This window comes from Malania oleifera, chromosome 4 (genome assembly GCF_029873635.1).
Source record: "Malania oleifera isolate guangnan ecotype guangnan chromosome 4, ASM2987363v1, whole genome shotgun sequence".
NCBI classification, from domain to species: Eukaryota; Viridiplantae; Streptophyta; class Magnoliopsida; order Santalales; family Ximeniaceae; genus Malania; species Malania oleifera.
In genome coordinates, this window is record NC_080420.1 from 97,935,956 (window position 1) to 97,963,628 (window position 27,673).

General features: G+C 35.5%; 1 protein-coding gene across 1 annotated transcript in view; it reads left to right on the forward strand.

Annotated features, from left to right (window-relative positions):
* Nucleotides 1–27,673, forward strand: part of LOC131154214 (protein ILITYHIA) — a 122,924-nt gene that overhangs the window by 68,392 nt on the left and 26,859 nt on the right. The window contains exons 28-42 of the mRNA XM_058106834.1: nucleotides 5–177; nucleotides 8,193–8,270; nucleotides 8,367–8,514; nucleotides 16,854–16,976; nucleotides 17,070–17,126; nucleotides 17,212–17,322; nucleotides 17,406–17,597; nucleotides 17,683–17,856; nucleotides 25,140–25,250; nucleotides 25,336–25,405; nucleotides 25,533–25,611; nucleotides 25,929–26,031; nucleotides 26,127–26,297; nucleotides 26,437–26,559; nucleotides 26,644–26,757. Coding sequence (XP_057962817.1) covers nucleotides 5–177; nucleotides 8,193–8,270; nucleotides 8,367–8,514; nucleotides 16,854–16,976; nucleotides 17,070–17,126; nucleotides 17,212–17,322; nucleotides 17,406–17,597; nucleotides 17,683–17,856; nucleotides 25,140–25,250; nucleotides 25,336–25,405; nucleotides 25,533–25,611; nucleotides 25,929–26,031; nucleotides 26,127–26,297; nucleotides 26,437–26,559; nucleotides 26,644–26,757 — 1,827 coding nt within the window. The remainder of the gene's footprint in view (nucleotides 1–4; nucleotides 178–8,192; nucleotides 8,271–8,366; nucleotides 8,515–16,853; nucleotides 16,977–17,069; nucleotides 17,127–17,211; nucleotides 17,323–17,405; nucleotides 17,598–17,682; nucleotides 17,857–25,139; nucleotides 25,251–25,335; nucleotides 25,406–25,532; nucleotides 25,612–25,928; nucleotides 26,032–26,126; nucleotides 26,298–26,436; nucleotides 26,560–26,643; nucleotides 26,758–27,673) is intronic.

Sequence of the window (27,673 nt, forward strand, 5' to 3'; positions counted from 1 at the left end):
CTAGGATGATGCACCAGCCCTTGTTTCTAAGCTTCTGGATCAACTGATGAAAAGTGAAAAATATGGGGAACGGCGTGGAGCAGCATTTGGACTTTCTGGGGTAGTTAAGGGATTTGGTATTTCTTGTCTGAAGAAGTATGGAATTGTGGCCATATTGCAAGAAGGTCTTGTTGATAGGTTTGCTCTCCATCACTTGCATTTTCTGTTTCATGTATACAAGGGCAAACTTTTATGATTTCCTTTATTTTGAAATTGCTGTTTTGTGCTTAACAGGGAATATACAATATTTTGGTTAGATGTTTTAAGGATTTAGTGATAGAATGAAAGAGGGATTATTTATTTTGAGCTAGTTCTTCTTTAATTATTTTCAACCTCAATAAATGTGTTCAGAAGTAGTCTACAGTGTTATTTTTAGGGGAAAATAATTAACTTGTTTTAGAGCGAAACTGGATATGCTTGCCTTTCGCCTCACCCTAATTCTTATTGTAATTTTTATGAATGGATTCACAGTTATTTATCCATTTCTCTCTCAACTTTTTCCATAGGTGACTGGAAAATGCAGTGTATATGCCTTGTTGCATACTGTCTGCTGGGGGCCAGCTGGCAGTTAAAAAAAAAATTCTTCACAATGATATGGCTTCTGTAGTTTTTTCTTTGTGATTCATGTAGACCATACAGCGTTTTGTGCTTTGGTAGTTCAGTTCTGAGTAAATTCTGGAGGGTGAGGTCCTTGTGCGTTAATGTTTTATTTATTCATGATATAATCCTTGGAAACAAATATTTTTCTTGTTCCTGCAGTCAAAAATAACTTGTTTCTTCATCACAATTAATGCAAAAAAAAAAAATCAAAATTATTGCAAAATAATGTACCAAAGTTCACCCAAATATTTATGGGTATAATGTTCTAAGTCAGTGAGGTCAGGTTGGGATTTAGAATTTTGCAAAGAATGGGATGTGGGATTATTGATCAGATTTATTTTTGGGAGGTTATGTTAGTGTGTCATGAATAATATTTAGTTGCTCTTTAAAAAATATTTGTTGGAATTTTGAGGGTTGGGCTTCAAAAGAAGGAAACAATCGTTTACATACTTGTCAGAACAGCTAATTCAGATGTTATGTTGCATTCTGAGACAAGTTTGGAGGTAGTTGATTTAAAATTTTTAGAGGGAATTCCGGAAGCATAAATAAGGATCATAATTACGTGTGTGATTTTGTGGTCCCATTTGGTGCTAATTGGCTTTTTGCATGATTAAGTTGTTGGATCAGACAACCTTTGAGAATTTAAGGGACATTGGGTATAATTTGTTACCTGACGAGTATGTATTGATATAGTAAATTATTATGTGACATGCTTTTGTAATTAGGATATTCTGAATGTTGTGTAGAAAATAGCTCTCTGCCAAAAGCAATGTTCTGACGCCTTCAGCATGTTTGCACATGTGTGTTCTTGAGCAGTGACCTCCACATTTCAATTGAAAGTTCATCTCATGCCCCGTCAAAATTTCTCCTCGTGCTATCATGATTGCTCAACCACAAATTTCAAGTTAGGTACATTTTTAAAATTAAAATAATATAAAAAAGGAATCAATCAGATTGTTGTTAGTGGGCCCCACACTTCCACCTATAGTATTCCACTTAGTGGTATGCTATGCTGTTGCAATTTCAGTTGTAGTAGAGGGGGAGCAAATTTGTATGTTTTATGGTGATGGTCAACTTAGAAATAATGCTGCCTAAGATACTGTAAGGACTCTGAAATATAAGGTAGAATGGGAAAAATGAGCTTAAGAATTTGTCAACATACATTATGGCTCAAATTCTGGAAAGAGAGGAAGGCGTAGGGTGAGGTAGGACCGTAGGAGGGTCATTTGATGTTATGTGGAGGAAGTAGAGGATTTTGTCTTGGACTGTTATGGGTTTAACAGGACTGAGGTATCAACTGGCATTGGTTTTTTATCTTTTTCAAAGCAGACGTGGCTTTGTCGTGATTTCTATTAGGAAAGTGAAAATGGAGATCATTACCTTGTATGTGGTGAGAAGTATTTGGGGAGGACAATATACGGATTGGGATTGCCTAGGGGCTGAAGGTAGTGCTGGTATTTAAATTCTGTGGGATAAATGGGTGATGGAAAGATGGGCGGTGATTTGGGTTCTTATTCTGTATTTTCTTTATCTTTTTTTTTTTCTCCCATTTTACGATGTTAGATTTCTTTTGTCTAGTTCCTTCAAGATGTTTGTGGTCCTGACACTGCCTAAAATAGATTTGTGGGACGACATGGTAGTTGGAAAGGAACAATGGGATCATTTTTTGAATTTAAATAAAAAATGAGAAAAAAATTCTTAGAAAATTTTGACTTTCTGCCAATTTTGAAATTGAGAAGGATAAATTTCTTTCTTAAAAAAAATCCAAAATTCCATTGAAATTTTCATAAATTGTCCAAATTATTGAATTTGCAAAATTTTAACAAAATTTGTTGAAGATTTAACCATAGTACAAAAAATTTCTTCGGAACTGAAATGGAGTTCTGAAATTGTTCAATATTAAGGCCCAGTCTCTCTCTCTCTATCTCTCTCTCTGTGTTGAAGATTTAACCATAGTACAAAAAATTTCTTTGGAACTGAAATGGAGTTCTGAAATTGTTCAATATTAAGGTTCAGTCTCTCTCTCTCTCTCTCTCTCTCTCTCTCTCTCTCTCTTGTTGGAACAGAAGAATAGAAAAAACAGAGTAGAAAAATAATGAAAAAATGCCTCTTTAATTTACTGACATGATGAAGAAATTACATACATAAAAAGCTACAGTGCTGCGGCACTTTTTGCTGAATTTTTGAGATTCTCTTCCATTTTTTCGCTACTTAAAATGACTGGGATAAGGCCACTATTTATAGGTCAGAGCAAATGGGGAATAGATGGGAAATTTTAATATTCTAGGAACTTTAACAACTCATTAAATAAACCTAGAAACAAGGCAAAGAATATGACAAGTTCCTAGACTAAATAACTCACTCCTGTGCTATTAATGGATGATATCTGTATTCCACTTTGAAAAACTGAATTAACTAACTTCAGTGGGTTCGTGGCTTTCTCACAAATTCCCCTTTAAAGCCGTGAGTCCTAACATGTCTCTGAACTTCAAAAACTTCTCAGTAGTAATAGGTTTTGTGAGCATGTCTGCTTGTTGTTCATTAGTGCTGATGAATTCTAGCTGAATTTCTTCCTTCTGCACAAGGTCACGAATAAAGTGATGCCTGCTGGCATGAAAATCTGGGTTCTTAGTTAGAGCTATTGCTGACATATTATCACAATAAATGGTTGTAGGACCCTCTTGCTCCAGTCCTAAATCACTAAGTAATTATCTCAGCCAAACTCCTTCACAAGCAGCCTCTGTTGCTGAAATATATTCTGCTTCTGCAGATGACAAGGCAACAGTGTTTTGCTTTCTTGAACACCATAAAATGGTGCCATTTACGAGGCAGAAAACATATGCCGATGTGCTTTTTCGATCATCAACTGATCCGGCCCAATCACTGTCAGTGAAACCGGTCAAAACAAACTCAGAATCTTTACTGTACTTCAGTCCAAGTTTTAGTGTGCCTTAAAGGTATCTCAATACCCGTTTTGCTGCTGCATAATGAAGTACACTTGGGCTGTACATGAACCTATACAACATACTAACAACTTGTGTAATATCAGGCCTAGTATGAGTCAAGTAAACAAGGGATCCAACTAAACTCCTATACTGATTTTCGACGAATTTCTTAGCTCCATTATCAGAATTTAATTTTTCATTTAGAGCAATAGGAGTACTTACAGCCTTACAGTCCTTCATATGAAATTTCTTCAAGATATCAGCTGCATACTTTTCTTGGGAAATGAAAATTTCCCTTCTTCCTTGCTTAACTTGCATCCCGAGGAAGTACTTCATGATTCCTAAGTCTGTCATCTCAAAATTTTTCATCATTGAGTGCTTGAAATCAGCAAGTAAATGAAGATTGCTTCCAAAGTAAATCAGATCATCAACGTACAAGCAAACAATGATGAAATCAGTTTCTTTTTAAAAAAAATAAAGAGCTGGTTCATGAGAGCTTTTCTGAAATCCTAAATTCTGAAAATAAGAATCAATCTTACTATTCCAAGCTCGTGGAGCTTGTTTGAGGCTATACAAAGCCTTGTTCAGTTTGTACACCTTTTATTCTTTGCCCTTCACTTCATATCCACGTGACTGCTCAACATAAACTTCCTCATTCAGTTCTCCATTGAGAAACGCAGATTTAACATCCATTTGATACACATTTAACTTCAATTTGGCAGCTATTGCAAGTACAAGCTGAATTGTCTCAATTCTTGCCACCGGTGCAAAGGTCTCGTTGAAATCAACTCCAAGTTGTTGAGAATAACCTTTGGCAACCAATCTGGCCTTGTACTTCTGAATGGAACCATCCTCATTGTACTTGGTTTTGTAAACCCACTTGAGACCAATATTGTCTTTGCCTTCAGGAGGATCCATAAGCTTCCATGTGTTGTTCTTTTCAATCACGTTCAGCTCTTCTTCCATGGTCTTTTTCCATTTTTTATCCATCACTACATCTTCAAAATTTTGTGGCTCACAAGAGAAAAAGCAAATTCTGAATTTTCATTAAAAAAATAGCTTCTAAAATCATCATACCTCTCCAGAGGTGTTCTAACTCTTTCAGATCTTATTAGGACAGGTGAAGAGGATGAAGTTCCTTTATTTTTTGAATTTTCAGATTTTGAACTAAGGTTCTCGGGTGCAATTTCAGCTTCTAAAATTGCTGGATTCTGAGATTCAGTAGCTAATTTAGGTCTTGTTGCTTCAGTTGGTACAAAATCTGGAATATTTGTTGAGTTCTGGTCACTGGAAGTCGACTGTCATACTCTCCTTTCGTCAAAGATGACATCTCTTGCCACTGTCAGCTTGTGATTAACAGGATTCAGCAGCCGGTAGCCCTTTGATTCATCGCTGTACCCAATAAACAGAAGCTTTTCTCCCTTCTGATCAAACTTGTCTTTATTGGGAGCTTTGTTGAGTGAGTAGACTAGACAACCAAACCCTTTCAGATAGCTAACATATGGTTTTCTCCCACCAAGCCTCATTGGGAGTTTTATTCTTCACTGATTTTGTTGGTGACCTGTTTAAGATATAAACAGTGGTATGTACAACTTCAGCCCAAAGAGGATTAGGAAGTCCTTTACCTTTTAACATGCTCCGAGCCATTTCAACAATGGTCCGGTTCTTTCTTTCAGTAACTCCGTTCTGCTGGGGGCTTCTACTCACTGTTAGTTGCTTTTGAATGCCTTCCTTCTTGCAATAATTCATGAACTGTGATATATGAATTCACCTCCACGATTAGTTCTTAAGATCTCCATTTTTTTCCCACTTTGCCTTTCACTGAGGGCTTTGAACTCCATAAATATTGAGAAGGCATATGATTTTTGCTGAATAAAATACAACCATATCATTCTAGTAAAATCATCAACAAAAAGGATGAAATACCTTTTGTTTCCAAGAGATGGTGTTCTTGTGGGACCAAATATATCCGCATGAACAAGCTCCAAAGGAGTTTTGGCCCTCCAAGAAGTTTTGGGGTAAGGAAGGTGGTGCATCTTCCTGTAAATGCAGCCTTCACAAGCTTTTTCAATTTGATTTATTTGGGGAAGACCACGAACCATATCCTTTTGCTTGAGAAGCTGCAGTCCCTTATGATTTAAATGCTCATATCTGAGATGCCATAGTTGAGATTCGTTTGAAATTTCACTCTTCAAGCCACTGGACTCGTGTAGTTGATGGAGAGTGGAAAAACCTTGTTTCGAGTTATCTCAACTTTAGCCATTAGTGAGTTCTTCTTGTCTATGATTCTGCATTCATTTCCTTCAAAATGGACTTGATATCCTTTTTGAATTAACTGCCCCACACATAAGAGATTGTGAGCGAGACTTGTGACATAAAGAACACCATGGATGAATTTTTGCTCACCTGATCTGGACTGCATTGCTATTACACCCTTTCCTTCAACTTTTACAAATTTCCCATCACCAAGAATAACGGAATTTGAAGCATTATCATCAATTTTAACAAATAACTCACGGTTACCTATATGTTTGCTGCAGCCACTGTCGAGGTACCAAACCTTGTCATTGTTGCTTTCAACATTGAGACAAGTGAGAAACACTTGATCTTCATCATTTTCCTTGCTAAAATTTGCTTCTGAACTTTCATTCTTCTTGTGCCAACAATCCCGGTCTGAATGGTTTGGAATGCGACACCTTTTACACCTTAAATAGCATTCAGTTGAGGTGTGATTTGACTTCTTGCATATGATGCAATTTTGTCCTTGATTGCTAGACCTTTGAGGCTGAAAATTCCTACCTTTGCCACGGCCTCTTCCATGACCACGGGACTGATTATTTTGGCCTCTTTGAGACTGGTCTTGTTACTGAAAATTTCCCTTCCTCTCTTGATTTTTCCGGTTCAAATTAAGCTTTGATTGAAAAGCCTGCTCCAAGGGCTAACCTGAAGATCTTTTAATTCTTTCCTCATGTGATTCTAAAGAACCATAGAGGTCAAACATGGTCATAATTGAGAGTTCTTTTGATTCTTCAATTGCTGCAGCTGCATGATCAAATTTTGGTGGTAAACTTCTGAAAATTTTTTCAACGATCTTTTTTTCTTCTATCCGATCACCATAAGCTCTGATTTGGTTGATTATTTCAGCAACCTTGGAGAAAAAATCTTTGATGCTTTCACAATCTTTCATTGCCAAGCAATCAAAGTTCTTCCAAAGAGATTGTAGTCGGATCGAGACTACTTTATTGTTTCCTTGAAATTCCTTCCGCTGTGTTTCTCATGCGTCTTTAGCCTTTTGAATGCTAAAGATGCAGGGATAGATGGTCTTGCTGATCCCTTGATGAAGATAACTCAAAGCAAGAGCATTATTTTTTATTTTTTCTTTGTTCTGGGCAGATCTCTGAGATGAGGTTGCTGTGCTTGTGTTTGTAGAGGATGAATCATCATTTTCTGAAGTTGAATCATCATACCCTTCTTCAATAATCCCCCATAAGTCTTGTGCAATGAAGAAAATTTTCATTTGATCAGCCCAGTACCCATAACTTTCTCCTTCGAAGATGGGTACTTCGTTTTGAGAATAATTGGACATAGTTCCAGCAGAGGAAGAGGTGTTGGATGACATGGCTCTGATACCAAATTTTGTTGGAGCAGAAGAATATAAAAAACAGAAAAGAAAAATACTGAAAAAATGCCTTTTTAATTTACTGATTTGATGAAGAAATTACATATATAAAAAGTTACAGTGCTGCAGCACTTTTTGCTGAATTTTTGAGATTCTTTTCTATTTTTTCACTACATAAAATGACTGGGATAAGACCACTATTTATAGGGCAGAGTACATGGGGAATATATGGGAAATTTTAATATTTTAGGAACTTAACCACTCATTAAATAAACCTAGAAACAAGGCAAAGAATATGACAAGTTCCTAGACTAAATAACTCACTCCTGTGCTATTAATGGATGACAGCTGTATTCCACTTTGAAAAGTTGAACAGAACTTTGAATAAGAATCACACTGGCTGCAACTTGCTGACTGAATAATTTTATTGCTGAATGTTCTGCTGACTGTAAGCTGAGTTGTCTGCTGACCTTTCAACTAAATAACTGAATTAACTAACTTTAGTAGGTTCACGGCTCTCTCTCTCTCTCTCTCTCTCTCTCTCTCCCCTCGCGAAGCTTTGATGGAAATTTTGAAGTTTCAATAATTTGGGCTTTTGGCATGAAATTTCAACAAAGAACAAGAATTTCTTTTGATGTAAATGGAATTGTAACTGTTTGAAGTTTGAACAAATCATTTAGAGTTTTGATATTTTTGACAGCTAAAAGCTTTTGTTTTAAGTTTTTGGTTCTTTGAAACAACTGTTCATTTTGCGCCTTTCCCATGTTGGTTTTATAATTTTATGTTTTATTTAACAATTCGTTGACACATACTTATATTTCGTCGACACATACTTATATTTCGGTCTTTGTTGATAATCTTGTAAATCCAATTATTTTGTTACAAAATTTTCTTCATTATTGTATACTTTTCGCACCTTCATCTTCTTTTCTTAAGTTGCTGAGGCAGATAAGTTTTTCAAATTTAGTGAAAGCTACTTTAAATTTCAGGAGTTCTGCAAGATGTCGTGAAGGAGCTTTACTAGGATTCGAATGCCTTTGTGAGACACTCGGAAAATTGTTTGAACCGTATGTATAACGACCAACTATGACGCAATCAATGACTTCTTAATGTGGGTTTCATTATAGAACTAATTTCCAATTTTCCTTTCTCCTTTTGTCCAGGTATGTAATTCTAATGTTACCGTTACTTTTGGTTTCTTTCTCTGATCAAATTGCTGCTGTCCGTGAAGCTGCTGAATGTGCTGCACGTGCAATGATGTCTCAGCTAACTGCTCAGGGAGTCAAGCTTGTCCTCCCGTCTTTACTAAAGGTGTTTTCCTGCTTGTTTTGCACTTCTACTCTTCTTTTCTCTTAGAGGAAAAAATATCAATTTTCTCTTTCAATTTTGCTTTTGTTATTTACATTTTTTTGTGTTTATTGAAACAAATCTTCACTTTTGGCTTGCTTTAAATCATTAGCTGAATGCTTTCTGAAAGGGAGCTTCTATATTTTTAAATTTGCAATCTGCCTGTCTTATTAAATGACAAAAATGATAATTATTCAAGTATTTAATTTTATTTTTTCCATCGTCATTATGGTGTATGCTACCCTGTGAATTGTGATTTACCTAGAATGCCTAATATGTTATAAGTTGTGGAAGACATATTTTCATTGTCAGTACCTTTTGTAAATTTTTAAATCTTGAAGCATGAGGAGAAAAATCAAAGGGTTATGCATTAAACTATAACAAAAAGAATATCGTTCACACTCGAAATTACTCTTTGGTGTGTAACTCTCTTTCAGAAGTAATGGAAAAGGTCCTTTTGAGAATTTTCTGGGTTATTCTGTCCTCCAGAGGAACTTGATGGTGCAGGGAAGATGCTTAAACAACAACTAAAAGAAAACATAACATCTTGTAAAGCTATGCACCAAATAATTTTTTTAGGTTTTTTTTTTTTGGGGGTGGGGGTGTTTATATGATGAATGATGACTGGGAAGATTTATTAACTAATTATATCGGTTCTGTCATTCTTTGATCTATGTTCACTATCCAATCCCTAAGTACTTGCTCAGGAGTTCCCACTAACAGTCTCAATGGCACAAGTGCACTAGGCACACAGAATTTGTGAATCTCCATGCAGATTTGGGTTTTTGGCCCCAATACCAACTAAAGGAAACCTATGTAAGAAACCTTTGAGCAAGTAGCAGCATACATACACAATGAGAAAAAAAAATCCTTCATAATGAATTTCTAGAGAATTTAGAGACTGAAGCCAAGCAATACATTGTTTAGGATTTGTGCTGAATCATTTTACTCAAGTGACTGTTCACATTGAAATGCAGATTGTTTCCTTCAGCCCTGGGTCGCCTCTGTTGTTTGTTCATAGTGTAATATTGATGATCTGTTTTAGTAATGAGTTACCTTAGTTGCTTGCTTACCATGGAATATAGAGGATCTGGTTGTGCAATGAGTTCTCTGTTAGCTACTCATTCTAGCAAAATAGCTTTGCACTATTGCTTTTTATTTTTTGCAAAAGATCTTGCAACACTTTATGTTGCTTTTTAACTGGCCATTTTGGCTTCACGGGGAATTATGCTCCACAATGATTTCACTTTATTACCTTGAGTTTGAAATGCTTCTATTCTTCCTAAGATATAGTAAACATTTTGCAGTCATGTGTAAATGTTTCCAGCCTGCCATAATTAGAAAGGAAACCTATGGTCAAGCAAGCAGTAGGCTGAGAATATTCTCTCATGCAAGATAGCAATCAATGCATTTGAATTCAAAATCTTTGTGTTACATATCAGACAATCTTTAAACCACTTTTCAGAATTAATATATATTTGTGAAATATATCCCAAATATAGCATGTCAAATCAACTTGGCAAGAAATATTCTTGGAGATTTTTAAATTGGAGTGTAGTAAGTATGCAGTTTTATGGGGTCCTTGGTTGGAACCTAATGCGTGGATTTTTCCTGGGAAGAAGTTGTATTCGTATTTGGTGTGGAAAAAGATTCAGTTCTTGACTTCTTTATGGCATACCGGGTTTGGTTAGAGAATCTAGCTTTCATGATTTAAATAGGGATCGGAAGAATTGGTTGGATTGATATCTGTTTTTTGATGTTTTAGTTTTTCTGTGGTTGTTCCAGTTTTTTTTTGGTAGATGCCTTTTCTTCCCCTTGTAAATTTTCTTCCTTTTAATGAATTTCTTTTGCTATAAATTATTATTATTTTTTTAAAATTGGGGCTGGCTGGGCTCCCTTTTTGAATTTCCTATGTAGGTTCTTCATATTTTCAAAGAGCTTACAAAAATTGCTTGCATTGCCAAATAATGATTGCAAAGATTGATCATTTTTAAGTTGAATAAACAAATGACTGGGAAAGTAGCTTGTAATATCTTTTAGTTCAAATTCTAGGGAAAAAGTCAAATAAGATAAGAGTTTCTCAAGAATCTCAACATGCATGTGATTAAGCCTTCAAAGGCTTTGTCTCGAGATATGTGCTTTTGTGTGGGAGTAGTTTGGGTACCATTCTCCATTTGTTCCTGCAGTGTTTTTTTGCTTGAGGTCTGTGAAGCAGATTATTCAGAGTAATTAACGAAATTTGTTGTATCTGAATCCTGTGGAGGAGCTTTTGAGTATTTTTATTTGTTGGTTTTTGGAAGGGTAAGGATGCGGGGAATTTGTGGAGCTGTGCCCTTATTGCTGTTTTATAGGGAATTTTGTTGAGATGGAATGCTCTTGTCTTTTATGGAAGGCGATTGTCTCTGGAATTAATCTGGGATAGGGTGCGCGATTTGGTATCTCTTTGGGCTTTTACTGCTGGTTTTTTGAAGAGCTGTTGCTTCGAGGTTGTCAAGACTCAAATGTGATTGGGTGGCATTGGGTTTACTTTTTAAATCTTTCTTGTTTCTTTCGTTTCAGAACTCCTTGCCTTTTTCTTCGTAAATGTTTTCTCTTTTTGTAATATTTTCCCCTTGCTATTCTAATTGGTTTGCCTTTTCTTTTCAAGAAAGTCTGGCTGTAACTTTACTTTGAGCCATCTCACATTAACTATGAGTTAACTCATCGACTAGTTATAACCGTGGACTTAAATTTCTGCAAAATTATCGAATTTTTTGTCGAAATTTCTGATTTCTGTCACCCTCGAAATCGAAATGGCTGTCGATTTCCATCTTCCATAATTTCCGTCGAAATCTCAACAAATCATCCGAAATTTATCAAAATTTCGAAATTTTAGTGAAACTTGTCGAAATTTGAACTATGTAATGAAATTTCCTCGGAATTCAAATGAGGGATCTAAGAGTAAATTGAAATTTATCTTTTAATTTATTTTTATCGAAAAAAATGATTATTACAAGTGCTTTTGAAATTATATGAAAAAAATAAACTTACAACAACATTTTATTTAACCATTCATTTCTAAATTATCATTATTTGTATATAAATAATATTTAAATGATTTATAAATTTCATTTGTATTAACTGATTCACTAAATATGTTTAAGATACATTATTTTACAAATATGTTTGACGCACGTATTATGTTACAACTTCTCCACCTTATACACAACATAAATGGATTTACTTTTAATATATTAGTCCTAAAACTTACATTATTATGTCTATTAGTCATTTCTAAAGCTTCATAAAAGAATTCCATGTTCTCCTACTGGTTTCCATTATAATTTCAAATCGAAATTGAAATTAACATCAAAATCAAAATTTCCATACTTTTGGAGCTTCAAAATTTGAGTCGAAATCGAAATTTAAGACCTTGGTTATAACAAAAACACACCTACTCAAAGATACAACAACAACAACAAAACCAAGCCTTAGTCCCACTAGGTGGGGTCAGCTATATGAATCTTTTTCCGCCAATTTATGCGATCATGAATCATTTCTTTTGATAGATTCAAGGATATTAAATCCTTACTCACTATCTCCTCCGAAGTTATTTTAGGTCTACCCCTACCCCTTCAACTGCCCCCCACAGTAACTAAATCACTCTTCCTCACAGGTGCATTACGTGGCCTACGTTGTAAGTGTGCATACCATCTGAGTCGTCTCTCCCTTATCTTATCTTCTATAGGAGCTACACCTAACTTACCACGAATATGTTCATTCCGTAATTTATCTTTCAATGTTATACCACTCATCCATCTAAGCATTCTCATTTCGACAACTTTTACTTTTTGGATATTATGTTTCTTCGTCGCCCAACATTCCGATCCATATAACATAGCTGGTCTTATAGTTGCCCTATAAAACTTCCCTTTCAATTTTAAGGGTATTCTCCAATCACATAGCACACTTGAAGCACTTCTCCATTTTACCCAACATGCTTTAACTCTATGCATTACATTATCTTCAATTTCTCCTTCAGCTTTCCTAATAGATCCAAGGTATCGAAATATACAAGTGCTATGTTTATTTCTTCATCATCAAGTTTAACTTTGTCTCCAATATTCCTCCTATCATTACCAAAATTACATTTCATATATTTTGTATTATTTCTATTTATCCTAAATCCTCTAGATTCTAAAGCTTCTCTCCATAATTCTAACTCAGCCTTTACTCCGTCCCTAGTTTCATCAGTTAATACAATATCATATGCAAACAACATACACCGTGGAACCTCCTTTTGAATACTCTTAGTCAATTGGTCCATCACTAAAACAAAAAAGATAAGGACTCAAAGCAGATCCTTGATGTACACCTATGGTGATTGAAAATTCTTTAGTTTCTCCATCTATAGTCCTTACACTAGTTATCACTCCATCGTACATATCCTTAATGACATCGGTATACCTACTACATACACTTTTTTTTTCAAAAACCCACCATAGAACTTCCCTAGGTATCCTATCATATGCTTTCTCAAGGTTAATAAATATCATATGCAAGTCCCTCTTCTTTTCCCTAAACTTTTCCATTGATCTGCTTAAAATATAAATAGCTTCTGTGGTAGATCTCCTAGGCATAAAACCAAATTGATTTTCTGAGACCTTCGTTTCTAACATTAATCTTTGTTCAACTACCCTTTCCTATTGTTTCATCATATGACTCATAAGTTTAATTCCACAATAGTTATTACAATTTTGAATATCTCCTTTATTTTTGTATATATTAAAGTGCTTTTCCTCTATTCACCTAGCATTTTCTTAGTTTTTACAATTGTATTAAATAAATTAGTTAACCATATAATTCCGTTATCACCTAAGCACTTCCAAACTTCAATTGGGATTTTATCTGGTCCCATAGCTTTTCCCATTTTTCATCTTTTTCAAACTTAACTTCGTGAACTCTAATTTTGCGAATAAATATCATATTTTTAGTCTTTTCCTCATTTGACCATTCCAAGTTTAAGCCTTCTATTTGGTTTTCATTAAACAACTTACTAAAGTAACTACGCCATCTTTCTTTAATGTCTTCATCCTTAACCAAGACAATATCATCATCACTTTTTATACATTTTACATTTCCTAAGTCCTTACTCTTCCTTTCTCTAGCTTTAGCAAGTTTAAATATATTTCTTTCTCCTTCTTTTGTACCTAATGTATCATACAACTATTAAATGATCTATATTTAGCTTCACTAATGACCTTTTTTACATCTTTTCTTGCCTCCTTATATTTTTCAAAGTTATCTCTATTTCTACATTTTTGTCATGTTTTATGCCAAATTATTTTTGTCTTTATGATTTTTTGTACATCTTTATCCCACCACCAACTCTCTTTGCTATTCGAGAATCTTCCCCTTGATTCACCTAAAATCTCTTTTGCTATCTTTTTAATAAAGCTAGCTAATCTATTCCAAAAAGTATTTGTATCTATCCCATTCTCTATAGTCCAATCCCCATCTTTGATCATTTTATCTTTAAATTTTATTATATTTTCTCCTTTTAGGTTCCACCATCTAGTTCTCTTACACTGGTTTATTTTATATTATTTCTTCCATTTTTTAATACATTTATCTAACACTAAGATTCTATGTTGTGTGGTTAGGCTTTCACCTGGAATAACTTTACAATCCTTGCATGATAAACGATCTACCCTCTTAGTTAAAAAGAAATCTATTTGACTTCTATTTTGTGCACTTTTAAAGGTTATTAAGTGTTGTTCTCTCTTCTTAAAATAAGTATTCATTATACTAAAATCATATGACATAGTGAAGTCTAAGATCATCTCCCTTGACTCATTTTTGTCTCCATGTCCATACCCCTTATGTATCCTCTCATAATTTTTATTATCTCTTCCAACGTGTCCATTCAGATCCCCTCCTATAAATATTTTTTCAGTCCCTGGTAAGCCTTGTATATTACTATCCATGTCTTCCCAAAATTGTCTCTTAAGATTTTCTGCTAAGTTGGATAGTTTATTTAAGCTTGGAAGTGCATGGAGTGTTATCATGGTTTCACATCGGCTATGTAGTAGGGAGATCTTGGGCTTATAAGGTTGGTTCGCATTCTAATTACATGAGGTGCCTTTTGTGGGACAAAACTGTGAGGCTAGTGGGCCATAGCGGATAATACCTCACCGGAATGGGGTAGAGACCATTATACTTGATCTTAGAGCAACCTTGGGGGTACTATCATGTGGATGGATCCTACACAGAGGTGTGAGCCACTCTAATGAGATGGTCATAGATCGGGTAAGAGAGCATGTTACGTTCTCACATCAGATGTGTACTGAGGATGTCTTAGGCTTATAAGGTTGGTTCACACTCGAAATATGTGAGGCGCCTTTTGTGGGGCAAAACTGTGAGGCTAATGGGTTGAAGCGGACAATACCTAAGAAAAGTTGGGCTGAGACTGATACAATGGGGAGCGTATCAATATCTATGCGACAATTAGGATCTTATTTGAAGCTGTACTAGTTTGTAGTTCCATATTGGCTAGTCACGTAATAAAACTTTGGGGACGAGTGATTGGGCATGAAATAGGGCATGTAACAGCAGTGTGGTGAATCACATTCTTGATTTTCCACATTTTTTTAAGTAAAATGAAATCACAAATAAACATAAACAATATGACAAGTTCGTACTCCATTGTTGGAGCATACTTCATGGCACAATCACATAAGCACATCAAATATCTATTCATAAGCAACATAACATGGTCATAGTTCATACTCAGAATTCATACTTGATGATATTTGCATGAACAAATAAAACATGCCTCAGCTCATTTTCACTCTCTTAAGTAATTAGTCTACAGAATGATAGGGTCACGTCCAGTTCCTTAAATTAATTAATAGAAGGGGAAAGGGATCTTGTGATTTTTTATTTTTTTATTTTTTGATGATAAGGATTTTGTGAATTTTATCCTTAGAATCTTGCTAGGGGGCTGGTATTGGGTGGATAATATCTGGGGATTGTGGAGGATAATGTTGTGGATGTGGAGGACATGGATATTGTCCACATGGGGTTCTGGCTCTTCTTAATGTTAGTGCTACTCATGGACTGTCCAGTTCCAAAGTCTGCAAAACTTTGTTCAACATCATATGAGGAATCCTTAGAAGTTTCCCATGTATTTCTTTCTTGACTACTACAACTTGCCACACTGGCCCCGCACATAGATTACTCATTTGTTTGTAAGAAAACATGTAATCTGGTGGATAGACACGGTGGGAAGAGCTGTAAACCAAAAGAAAAAAGCCACCGGGAAGTGCTAATGTAATCCTTAAAAAGCACCACTGTGAGGCTAAGCTTGCCCCCCTCCACTGCCACTGCTTGTCGACTACTATCCTCTAGCAGTGTCAAATCATCATCATCATAAAATATGGAACTAAGCATAATTGTCCTTGTCCATCTACCCAAGTGCCTCCCTTTCTTCTAGTCATGGAGCTAGTGGGCCATCCTTGTAAAAAATATAACCAAAGTCTTAAATTAATCTTAAAATTTTGAAGCTCCAAAAGTGCAGAAATTTTATGTCAATTTTGATTTTGATTTGAGAAAACCATGGAAATTAGTAAAAGCATGGAATTCTTTTATGAAACCTTAGAAATAGTTAATAGACATAATAATGTAAGTTCTACGACTAACATATTATAAATTAAATAGATCTATGTTGCGTGGGAGTGGCAATAGTTGTCATATAATTTGCCTATTAAACACATTCATAATATAATGTGTCTTAAACATGTTCAGGTAATATAAATGAAATTCATTAATAAATTAAGTAATATTTATTATAAAAATAAAGATTACTTAGGCATGGCTAAATAAAATGTTGTTGCTAATATATATCCTTAATTTTTCATATAATTTCATAGATCTCGTAATAATTTTTTTTAAATAAAAAAGATAAATAAAGAGTGAAATTTCACTTTGCATCTAGTTGTCATGTTGGAATTCCAAGGAAACTACATTCTTTAGTTAAATTTTTGACCATTTTCTCTAAAATTTTAAGATTTCAATAAATTTTGGATGATTTATTGAAATTTCGGATAGAAATCAACTGCTATATCGTTTTTGAGGGTGATGAAAAGTGGAAATTTGGATGGAAATTTGGATAATTTCGTGGAAACTTAAGATCATGAATATAATCAAGGTGAATGGGGTTAAAGTTGGCCTCTGTTTCTCGAGGTGAATCTCTTGAGTGGCATGCCTTCTTTACAGCTAACACAAGTGCCTTGTCTTTGTTTTTGAATGCATGAATTTCTCAGGGTCTTGAAGATAAAGCTTGGCGAACAAAGCAAAGTAGTGTGCAACTACTTGGTGCCATGGCTTACTGTGCCCCCCAACAACTATCTCAATGTCTTCCTAGGATTGTGCCTAAACTGACAGAGGTTTATCTCAATACTAGCTTTACTTCTGTAGTCTTTTTGTTCTTAGTACATGTTGGGCTTTCTTGTTTGTTCAAGCTGTTCTTCTGATTGTAGGTGTTGACAGATACCCATCCGAAAGTCCAGTCAGCTGGGCAAATGGCTCTTCAGCAGGTTTTATTGCATGTTGTGAGCTGTGGCCACCGTTTTTCATTCTACCCTTTTATTTTAATCTTTTCCCTTGTGTTTTGACTTCTAGGTTGGGAGTGTGATAAAGAATCCAGAAATATCTGCCTTGGTCCCTACTCTTTTAATGGGTCTTACTGATCCCAATGACTATACAAAATACTCCCTCGACATTCTCCTTCAAGTAAGTTAAATTGATTTATTGTTCAAACCAATAACAATTGTTGTTTTGTGTTAATTTACTAATCTTCTGTTAATGTGTTTCAGACAACATTTGTTAATTCAGTTGATGCTCCATCACTTGCACTTTTGGTGCCAATTGTCCATAGGGGGCTAAGGGAACGAAGTGCTGACACTAAGAAAAAGGCTGCTCAAATTGTTGGAAATATGTGTTCATTAGTGACAGAACCGAAGGATATGATCCCATATATTGGGTTGCTACTCCCTGAAGTGAAAAAGGTCGCTTCTTATTCTTGGAGTTTTAATTATGACCTGTTTCTTTTTTATGCCTTAGTCTCATATTCTATCTTCTAAATTAGAACAGGTTCTTGTGGATCCTATTCCTGAGGTTCGGTCTGTAGCAGCCAGGGCACTTGGATCTCTTATAAGAGGAATGGGTGAAGAGAACTTCCCAGATCTTGTTTCATGGCTATTAGACACACTTAAATCTGACAATAGTAATGTAGAACGCTCTGGAGCTGCTCAAGGATTAAGTGAGGTTAGTAACTATAAGTTACTTATCCTTCATTCTATAATTTTCTCTTCATTATTCTGTAATTTGTAAACATTTCCTTCTTAAATTCCTCTTGTTCATGCTGCATTGTGACACATTTCTGACTTCGGGGTATTGGGGGCACTTGTTATCAGAATTTTTTCTTGATTTATAGATAAGTCATGAATCCTGAGAATAGATTGATGATATTTTTAGTTTTTTGCAGTTTGAGGCCGATAGTGCTGTACATTGGAGTTGTTTTCCTTTCTTATTCCTAATTCATTTGTTGATTTATTAAAACTGTCAAATAATGATATTCCTTATTATAATCAAATTGATGTTCTATATTATATTCAAGTACTACAAATTTGATATCAGTGGAAATTTTAAAGAGCATAATTTTAAAAAAAAAATTGATTTTCATAGAATTTTAATTTCAATTTAAAGAAATATTTTAAAATTGAAATTTATAATAAATTCTGGATATTATGAATGAAACCTTGGGAAATATAAAAATAGATTATTGTGAAAGCTTTAGAAACGAGATGAAAAACCTCAAACTTCTCTCTTTTTTTAATTTTCGGCTGTACATTGGATTTGTTTTCCTTTATTATTCCTATTTCATTTGTTGATTTTTAATACTGTCAAATATTGATATTCTTTATCATAATCCAATTGATATTCTATATTATATTTAGGGACTAAAATTTCGACATCAATGAAAATTTCAAGGGGTGCGATTTTAAAAAATTTTGATTTTCATAGAATTTTAATTTCAATTTAAAGAAACATTTGAAAATTTAAATTTATAATAAATTATGGAAATTTTGAATGAAACCTTAGAAAATATAAAAATAGATTATTGTGAAAGCTTTAGAAACAAGATGAACAACCTCAAACTTCTCTTCTTTCTCTTTTTTAATTTTTGGCTGATATTCTTGAAATTTTGGACTAAATTTTGCAAAAAAGAAACTGAAACCTATTTGTTTTGAACCCTCACAAAGTTTCACAAATTTTCAAAATTTAAGACTATGATTACATTAACTAGTGCATGGTCTTAGATTTCCATGAAATTGATGAAATTTCGCATGAAATTTTCATTCCCATCACCCTCGAAATCAAAGTGATAGTCGATTTTCACCTTACAAAATTTCCATCAAAATTTTTACTTTAGAATGAGCTTGGAATTTAAACATGAGATTTTGATGCAAAGTGAAATTTCCCTCCATTATTTTTTTATTGAAACAAAATATTATTACAAGGAATTTCGAATTATATGAAAAATTAAAACTAAGATATAGTAACAAAGATTTATTTAACCATTCATGTCTAATTTTATCTTTATTTGTACAAAAAATAATATTTAATTGATTTAAGAATTTCATTTATATTAACTAAATATGTTTAATAAATATATATTATATTGCGAATATATGTTTAATACGTATATTATATTATGATTATTTTTGATACACATTGTATTATGACAATTGCATCTCATACATGACATAGATGTATTTAATTTATAATATGCTAGTCCTAAAACTTATATTATTATGTCTATTATTCATATCTAAAGTTTCCCTACGTAATGCTTAAGGCTTAGCTTGTTGTTGTTGTCGTAACCATTTCTAGAGTTTCATAAAAGAATTCCATGCTTTACTACAATTCCCATTGTTTTATTCAAATTGAAATTTCCATGGGAATTTTGGTACTTTTGGAGTTTTGAAATTATATCAAAATCTAAATTCATGACCTTGATCAAGTGGTACTGCATTGGCATTTTATGTTGTTAGTGGTCATGTTGACGTTTGTTCAACTTGAACATGCGCAACAGAAGCACACAATCAAACACGAAACAATCAACAACTAATGCAATCACTCGATGATGAAATATACTCAAGAAACAATCGAACAATAATAAGAAGAAGCAAAAAATACAACTAGAACGCACAAGATTTACGTGGTTCGGCAATAGACTACGTCCACGGGAGCAGCAACCTTGGTTTCACTATGATCAATGTCAAAAGCTACAATCTTTGAAGCTTACTTGAAGCTTAATCTGTTCTAGGTTACATAATGATGTTTATATAACCATCTAATGCCTATAGAAGAGTTCTAGTAAACCTAAACTACATCTATAGTTATCCCCGGAGGAAAATCCTCCAGATAAACCCAATCTACAAGCCCTTGATTTGAATATAAGCCACATCCCCAACAATCTTTACCTTGGCGAATATTCACCACCTTGGAAATTTGAAAGCATAACTGCTGCTCCACTTGAGCACGTAGATCAGGACCTGCCTCCCCTCTAACATCTGGAGATGTAAACCAAGTCCAAGCCTTGCTTGAACTTGACCGTGGTAACAAGAACTTCACCTAGCTGAACACCCAACTCCTTAAACGATCCTTCGAACCACAATGCTATCTTGGCAGCCTTAGTCTTTGCTAAGAACTCCAATCCAGTTGTAACCAACGCACCCTGAGACTGTACCCCGGACTTCCAACAATTAGGCCTTCCCACAACGTACCCCGTTGTAAGCCTCTTGTCTTCCAAGCCCCCTGTGTAGTCTCCATTTGCAAACCTCACAACTGACATAACCCTCTGTTGCCCGTCGATTTACTCAAATGTACTGGCATAGGAAATCTTTGACACAACCCAAACATCACCGTTTGTTTTTGAGTACTTAGCGGTAGACTATTTAGTTAGATTCTCCAACGGTGTACCAGTGATAGGTTTAACATGAACCATGCTAAATCTCACTAACACTTGATCCCCAAAACCACCCTGAGATAACCACAATCTCGTTTTGTCCATACAATCGTCCTAAGATAACACCAATCTCCCCGCAGCTGCAAAGTCACCCTGAGATAATCCCAATCTCCCTGTAACCTTGCGAATCTCCAACCCAAGAACACTCTTGGTACTACTCAACACCTTCATGTCAACTTCCATTCTCAATAGTCCTTGACTGATTTACCTCAGTCGGAACCTTTCCAACACTACGCATGTCACACATATAAAACAACAGAATACTTGCCCACCTGCAGCCTATCTCCCACTCCCTCTCTGGGAGCACCACCAACCCCCTCATTTGATTCTTATACAATACCTCCATCTTCTCCACTATGACACCTGTCTACCTACACTTCTCCTAGCCGCGCATTGCCTCCTGAAAGGTAGTAGGACCTTTCCTTGTAGTAATGGTTGTATAAGACATCAAATCACACCTGGGCGGTGGCCTGATAGTGCCTCTGAGCCCATTGTGATCATGCTGGTTTCCCGAGTTTGAACTCCCTACATCATAACCAATGTCATCTCTGTCCTAAGTATGAAACTCCACCTGCATCACAATCTCCTTTTTGCTCTAGTTTATCCCGTGATACTGCAAGTCTCCTGAGTTAGAACTCCCTGCACTCCTTCCCTGAGTTTCCAACTCTACCTGCACAATATGCTGATTACTGCTACTGCAGCTTTCTGGCACCTGTTTCTCTTCATCTACTTGAGTACGATGTCCCATGACTTTAACACCTAAAACCATGTTTCCACTAATCGTCACCCTGTTTGCCATTGGATCACCTAGCTTGAACCCATCTTTCTTATATACCTGAAAGATGCACTGTCTGGACATACGACCAAACCTAGATCCCACCTCATTAGAAACGAGCATGGCTGGACCTTCAAAGTCTACCGCATAACCAGTCCAAGCCTCTCCTGCAACTGTCCCATCTAGTGATTCCTTTGGCGATCGATTAACCGAGAAACATGCCATACTTGCTGACTTCACCAAAAAGTTCCTTGCAAGCCTTGCATACACCATGCCTCGCTCACATAATTCCTTGAACACCAGCGTACTCAAAAACAATATTTGACCTGAGGAACTCTCTCCCGATTTGGTACTCCACCTCAGCCACAAGTTATACCTGGCAAACAACTCCAACTTGTGCCGCATGAGATACTCCCAAACCTTTCGTGATAACCTCACGAAATATCCATGTCCAACCCATGATGCTGCCCTCACTGGTCCCCAAACATCCATACCAATGTAGTTAAGAATACCCACCGTTGTGTATGTGGTTTGTAGTGCGTGGAGATTCCTTGCTATTCTCTGTCCCTTCATCACCATCAATACGCCATCACACACCATTTTTGTCTCGCCTTTGGAATTGTAACTGTACTCGTTACAATCCAAAGCACCCAATGATATCACGTTCTTCCGTAGATTGGGTGCATGCCTTACCCCACATAACGTCCTTACCACACCGTCACACATTTTGATCCTAATATCCCCCATTCCCTTAAGTTTGCAAACCGCACCGTTTCCCATCAAAACGGAACCAGGACTCACCAATCTATAAGTTGTTAACTAGGCTTTGTTGGGCGTCATGTGAATAGAACATCCCGAGCCTAGGATCCAAGAACCCGTGAGGCGTTTTGAACCTAATGAAACAGTAAGCATCTCACCATCACTGCTCCTTGAGCTCCCTTCTTCAACTACATTCACAAATTTTGAAAAACCGTTATACATATATCGGCTTTCCAGTTTTCGCCAAACTGATGCCGGAGAATCCTCATCCATGATGTGATACAACACGTCATCGGCCAGACATAACTTGATCATGGAAACCGCCTTTGCTTCAAGCTCTTTCCAACTTGCGTCATTCCTGTCGTTCGACTTCTTTCCATATAACGCCTTCACCATCCCTTGTTGCACTAGCAAGTCCTTCGCCCTTTGTTGCCAAAGCCCAAAATTACCAATTTCGTCGAACTTGTTTACATCGAACTTAATCAAAAAGACCCCAGCAATTGTAGGACCAATAGCTCTGATACCACTTGTTGACGTTCGTTCAACTTGAACACGCGCAGCAGAAGCACACAATCAAACACGAAACAATCAACAATAATTAATGCAATCACTCGATGATGAACTATAATCAAGAAGCAAATCAAACAATAATAAGAAGAAGCAAAGACACAACTAGAACGCACAAGATTTACATGGTTCGGCAATAGCCTACATTCACGGGAGCAGAAACCTCGGTTTCACTATGATCAATGTCAAAAGCTACAATCTTTGAAGCTTAATCTATTCTAGGTTACATAATGATGTTTATATAACCATTTAATGCCTATAGAAGAGTTCTAGGAAACCTAAACTACATCTATAGTTATCCCTCGGAGGAAAATCCTCTAGATAAGCCCAATCTACAAGCCCCCGATTTGAATATGAGCCACATCCCCAATAGGTCACAAGATTTTGTATGGGCTTCAAACAATGTTAAGTTAGAGCCATATATCTTGATTATGTTGGGTTTCTTTGTGAAGTGCTTGATTGCAATTGTTGAAGAGCTTACATTATCTTTGCTTTCTTCTTATTTCTGCTAGGTTCACTTTTCTTTTTTTCTTTTTTCTTTTTTCTTTTTCCTTTTTATTGGAAGTGAGCAAAATGCCAGGAAATGAAGGAAAAAGCCTTTTGTTCTAAAGAAATTGTGGAAATGTGGTTTGAATCACATGATCTAAAAGTGGCAATGCCACAAACTAAAGGTTTAGTGTTAGAAAGTGACAACTGTTGGAAAATGGTGTGGGTGACAAGTTTTAGGACCATGCATTCAGTTTGATGGAAGGACACATAATTCAAACTGAAGCATTTCTACTGCACAGTTTAAATGTGAGCTGTTAAATATTCCAAAGCGTTTTATTTCTCCCTACCACACATTTTTGAAGAGGAGTTCATTCCTCAAGGAACTCTTACTACTGTATTTTTTTGTATTTGGGGAGTTAAGTATGCCTTTTATATCCCCTTTAGGCTCTAGATAGTACAATTAAGAGAAGTAAATTAAATGATTATCACAGTACCAAAAAAATCTTGTGAGAGATTATTAATTTGTACTCAAAATGTGGAAAGAATTTAAAATTGCTAAAGTATATGGTTTAGAATTTAATTTAAATGCTCTAGAACAATATGAATTGTTGGCGTTGAGGCTTAGCTCAAGTGTTGAAGGCGTGGGATCATCTAAGGAACATCCAGGTTCAAGTGTTGTCAATCAAATACAGTATGAATTGCTATGGGGAAGCATGGTTTTTTTCATCTCTCTTTGGTCTTTGGAGTTTGATCATGTGGGCTTTTGTGGGGCTGCTCTTAGCTTTGGTCATCTGACTTTGGTTCTGATTGTATTTTCTTAAGGCTTTCTTTGTTGGGATCTTTTCCTCAGTTTTTCTACATTTATTTCTTCTCTCTAATAAATGTTCTTCTTTTCTCTTTGTTGTCCCTGACTCCCTAGCTTCTGTCCAGTTTGTAATACCTTGTGAGCTTGCCTAGGCTCCTTGGTGATCCATTCATTATGGTCCAAGTTATAATTTACCTCCAAGTAATTCCTTGAAATCTGATCCGCTCCTACCGTAAACCTCCAAAGCCACTTGATCAATAGAGCCTTGTTAAAATAGATAAGCCTTTTACTTCTCTCTATGATCATAGTGAGAGTACGAGCAGGGTGATATCCTTTGCTCTCTCAGATCTGAATCATTATCCACAGAAGCCTATATTTCTTGATTCCCTGATGTTCTTCGATTTTTCTGTAATCGCCTTAGTCACCTCTCCCTCCTCTTCTCTTTACCTTTGTCTAGGTAATACGAAGCAGGTATGGGAATTGCTGGCATGCGCACATATTTGTTATGCATGTGTGTGCATGTGTCCACCTGCACATGTATGGTTGGTGCATATTATGTATGCATCCTTGTGCTTGTGCCTGAATGAGATTTAGATTTTGAATTTGTCTGATTCACATTTTGTCTTCCTTAAATTGTACAGTTTTTCCTTTTGTTGGCGCTTGGGGTCGGTAGAGGGCGGCAATCGATTGTTATTATTGCTGGATAAAAGTGAATGAATGTTTTTATTTATTCAACTTTTGACAAATAAATTTATGTTGTATTAGAAGGCACCAAAAAAATGGTGCATCAAATGTACACAGAGGGCATAGAAATCATAGCCGTGGGTCTATGCTCATATCTGAGGGAAAAAATCAAGAAAGCCTAGCTGTGAGTAAGTTAACTCTTTGTGTTAGGTAACTCTATGCAGTCCAAGAAAAGTAAAAAAACTTTGCCTGTTCTTTCTGTTCCTTTCTAAAGATCTATTGCTCTAGCAAAATTTATGCGTTGTGTGCTTGTGCCTGCATTTGTTCTCCCTTTCATTGTCATGTTTTTTTTTCAGAGGTTCGTGTCTTCTTTCATTTTATTTTGTTAAATTTGTAGAATTGCTAAGAGACTATAACCTGCGTTGATCTGCCTCCAGGTTTTAGCTGCACTTGGCACAGAGTATTTTGAGCAAATACTTCCTGATATTATCCGGAACTGTTCTCATCAAAGAGCATCTGTGCGTGATGGATATTTAACGCTTTTCAAGGTGAGCTTTTTGAACAAGTGATTATCCTGTCCCTGGGTTCTGTTTTTCAATCAACTTATAGGACTTCTTTTTTTCTTCTATACAGTATTTCCCAAGGTCATTAGGTGTACAGTTCCAGAACTACTTACAGCAGGTGTTGCCTGCTATCTTGGATGGTATTTACCTTTTCCTCTCTGTGTTGTGCTTTTGTGGACAATTCTCTGTATGTCAAGCCTCTGCAGTTTCTCTGTTTGGTTATTGCTTCCATATTTTGAAAAATACTGCTTCTTTTATCCTTTACAGGGCTTTCGGACGAGAATGAATCTGTACGTGATGCAGCACTTGGTGCTGGGCATGTTCTGGTGGAGCATTATGCAACAACGTATGTGGTTCATTCAGCTTTTTTCCCCCTCATTCTTTTGGTTGTTTTCTAGTTTTACTAATTGATATTCTGGATTTGGATCCATCGCCAAGAATGATATTGAGTTTGGATTTAGCTGTCAAAGTTTTAGGAATAGTTTGCAGATAATTTGACAAGGATTTGATATGACAACATGCATAAAGAATGTAGCTATTTAGAATTTATTTTGAAATGCGTTGTCGCACTTTTGTCATATTTTACACATTAGATAATTTTTAGTCTTATTGCTGGGGTTTTGGTGTTTGGGAGACTGCTTATTCTCTTTTTCTTGTTGCCAGGTCTTTGCCTCTGCTTCTTCCTGCTGTAGAAGATGGTATATTCAATGACAACTGGCGAATTCGACAAAGTTCTGTAGAATTGTTGGGCGACCTTTTGTTCAAGGTATAAGAGACTATATGCTCTTCAGCATATATTTCAATTTTCTATTAGAGAATCTGTTGTCATTTGGTAGGTGAAATATTTTTTATCATATTTAGGTTGCTGGAACTTCTGGGAAAGCAATACTTGAAGGTGGTAGTGACGATGAAGGTTCTAGCACTGAAGCACATGGACGTGCTATCATTGAGGTATTAGGGCGGGAAAAGCGTAACGAGGTTCTTGCAGCATTATATATGGTTCGAACCGATGTCAGCTTATCTGTGCGTCAGGTTAGCATCAATGACAATTTGAATGACATACGTTGTGCATGTCCTGATATTTTCCTTACTTTGACCCTCTTAAGCATCCTATTTCCTATGTTTAAATTGATCTGCACCCTGTGTGTCTTTCTCTTCATTTCATTGCCAGGCTGCATTACATGTGTGGAAGACAATTGTGGCAAACACTCCAAAAACTCTTAAGGAGATAATGCCTGTTCTAATGAATACACTAATTATTTCTCTTGCATCATCATCTTCTGAAAGGCGACAGGTTAGGATTTTAGTCACTTCTTCTAGTCAGTTTCTTAGATATAGCTTGCTTGACTTTTAACCTATGTTGCTTCTTTATTTCTAGGTCGCTGGCCGATCTGTGGGTGAGCTTGTTAGGAAGCTTGGTGAAAGAGTACTGCCTTTAATCATCCCAATTTTATCCCGAGGGCTAAAGGACCCTAGTACTAGCAGAAGACAAGTGAGACTTCTTCCCATTTCTTTTAAATTACTACACCAAGATATAAAACTATTGCACTGTTTTTTGGGTTCTTTTTTGTTTGAGTGGTAGATGTTCTTGAGTGGTCCTTGGTTCCATGTTATTTATCTTTCATCAATTAAAATTAAAGGACTTTGGGTATCGATTGTTGATATTTCTACCTCAACAGAATGAGCTAGATAGTCCGGATATGTATTTAGAAATAGGATATATGAACACAAAATGTTTTACATAATTTTTACTGTTAAAAGCGCTTTGAAACTGTCACAACGTCATATTGAAATTTGTTAAATTAAAAATTTCTATAAAATTTTTTTACAGAACTACTGAGTTTTCATATTGATGATTTATGTAACCAAAGTCTAAAGTAACTGAAAGAGAAATTTTTTAATAGTAATAATGTTGGTGAAAATTTTTTAAAAAGGAGGGTGACTTCTTATATATATATATATATTCTGCAAGCAGTGAAAAGCTGAAAATTAATTGAAAATTTGACATTTTTTGTGAAAAATTATGACCAGTTAAATCTTTCTCTCTCCAGTCCATCCCATCTGTAAAAACCTCAAATTCTCTACCTTTTTCTCTCTCCATGTAGGGCCTGTTTGGTATCCTTTCTGTTTTTTTGTTTTTTGTTTTCATTTCTTCATTGTGAAGAAACAGATTATGAAAATGTATTTGTTTATGTTGTTGATTTTTTGTTTCTGTTGATGGTTTTCAACTGTTCACAAAAAAAATTTAAAACTAGACTTTATGGTTTTGAGATGTTTTGGCAACTTCTTGTTCAAATATCTTACTATCCAGAATTAACCCCTTTCTTTTTAATTAAATCATTCATTTTGTCCGTACTTTTTAAATTAAAACAAACTGATCATATGAATTTAAAATACAATTAAAATAA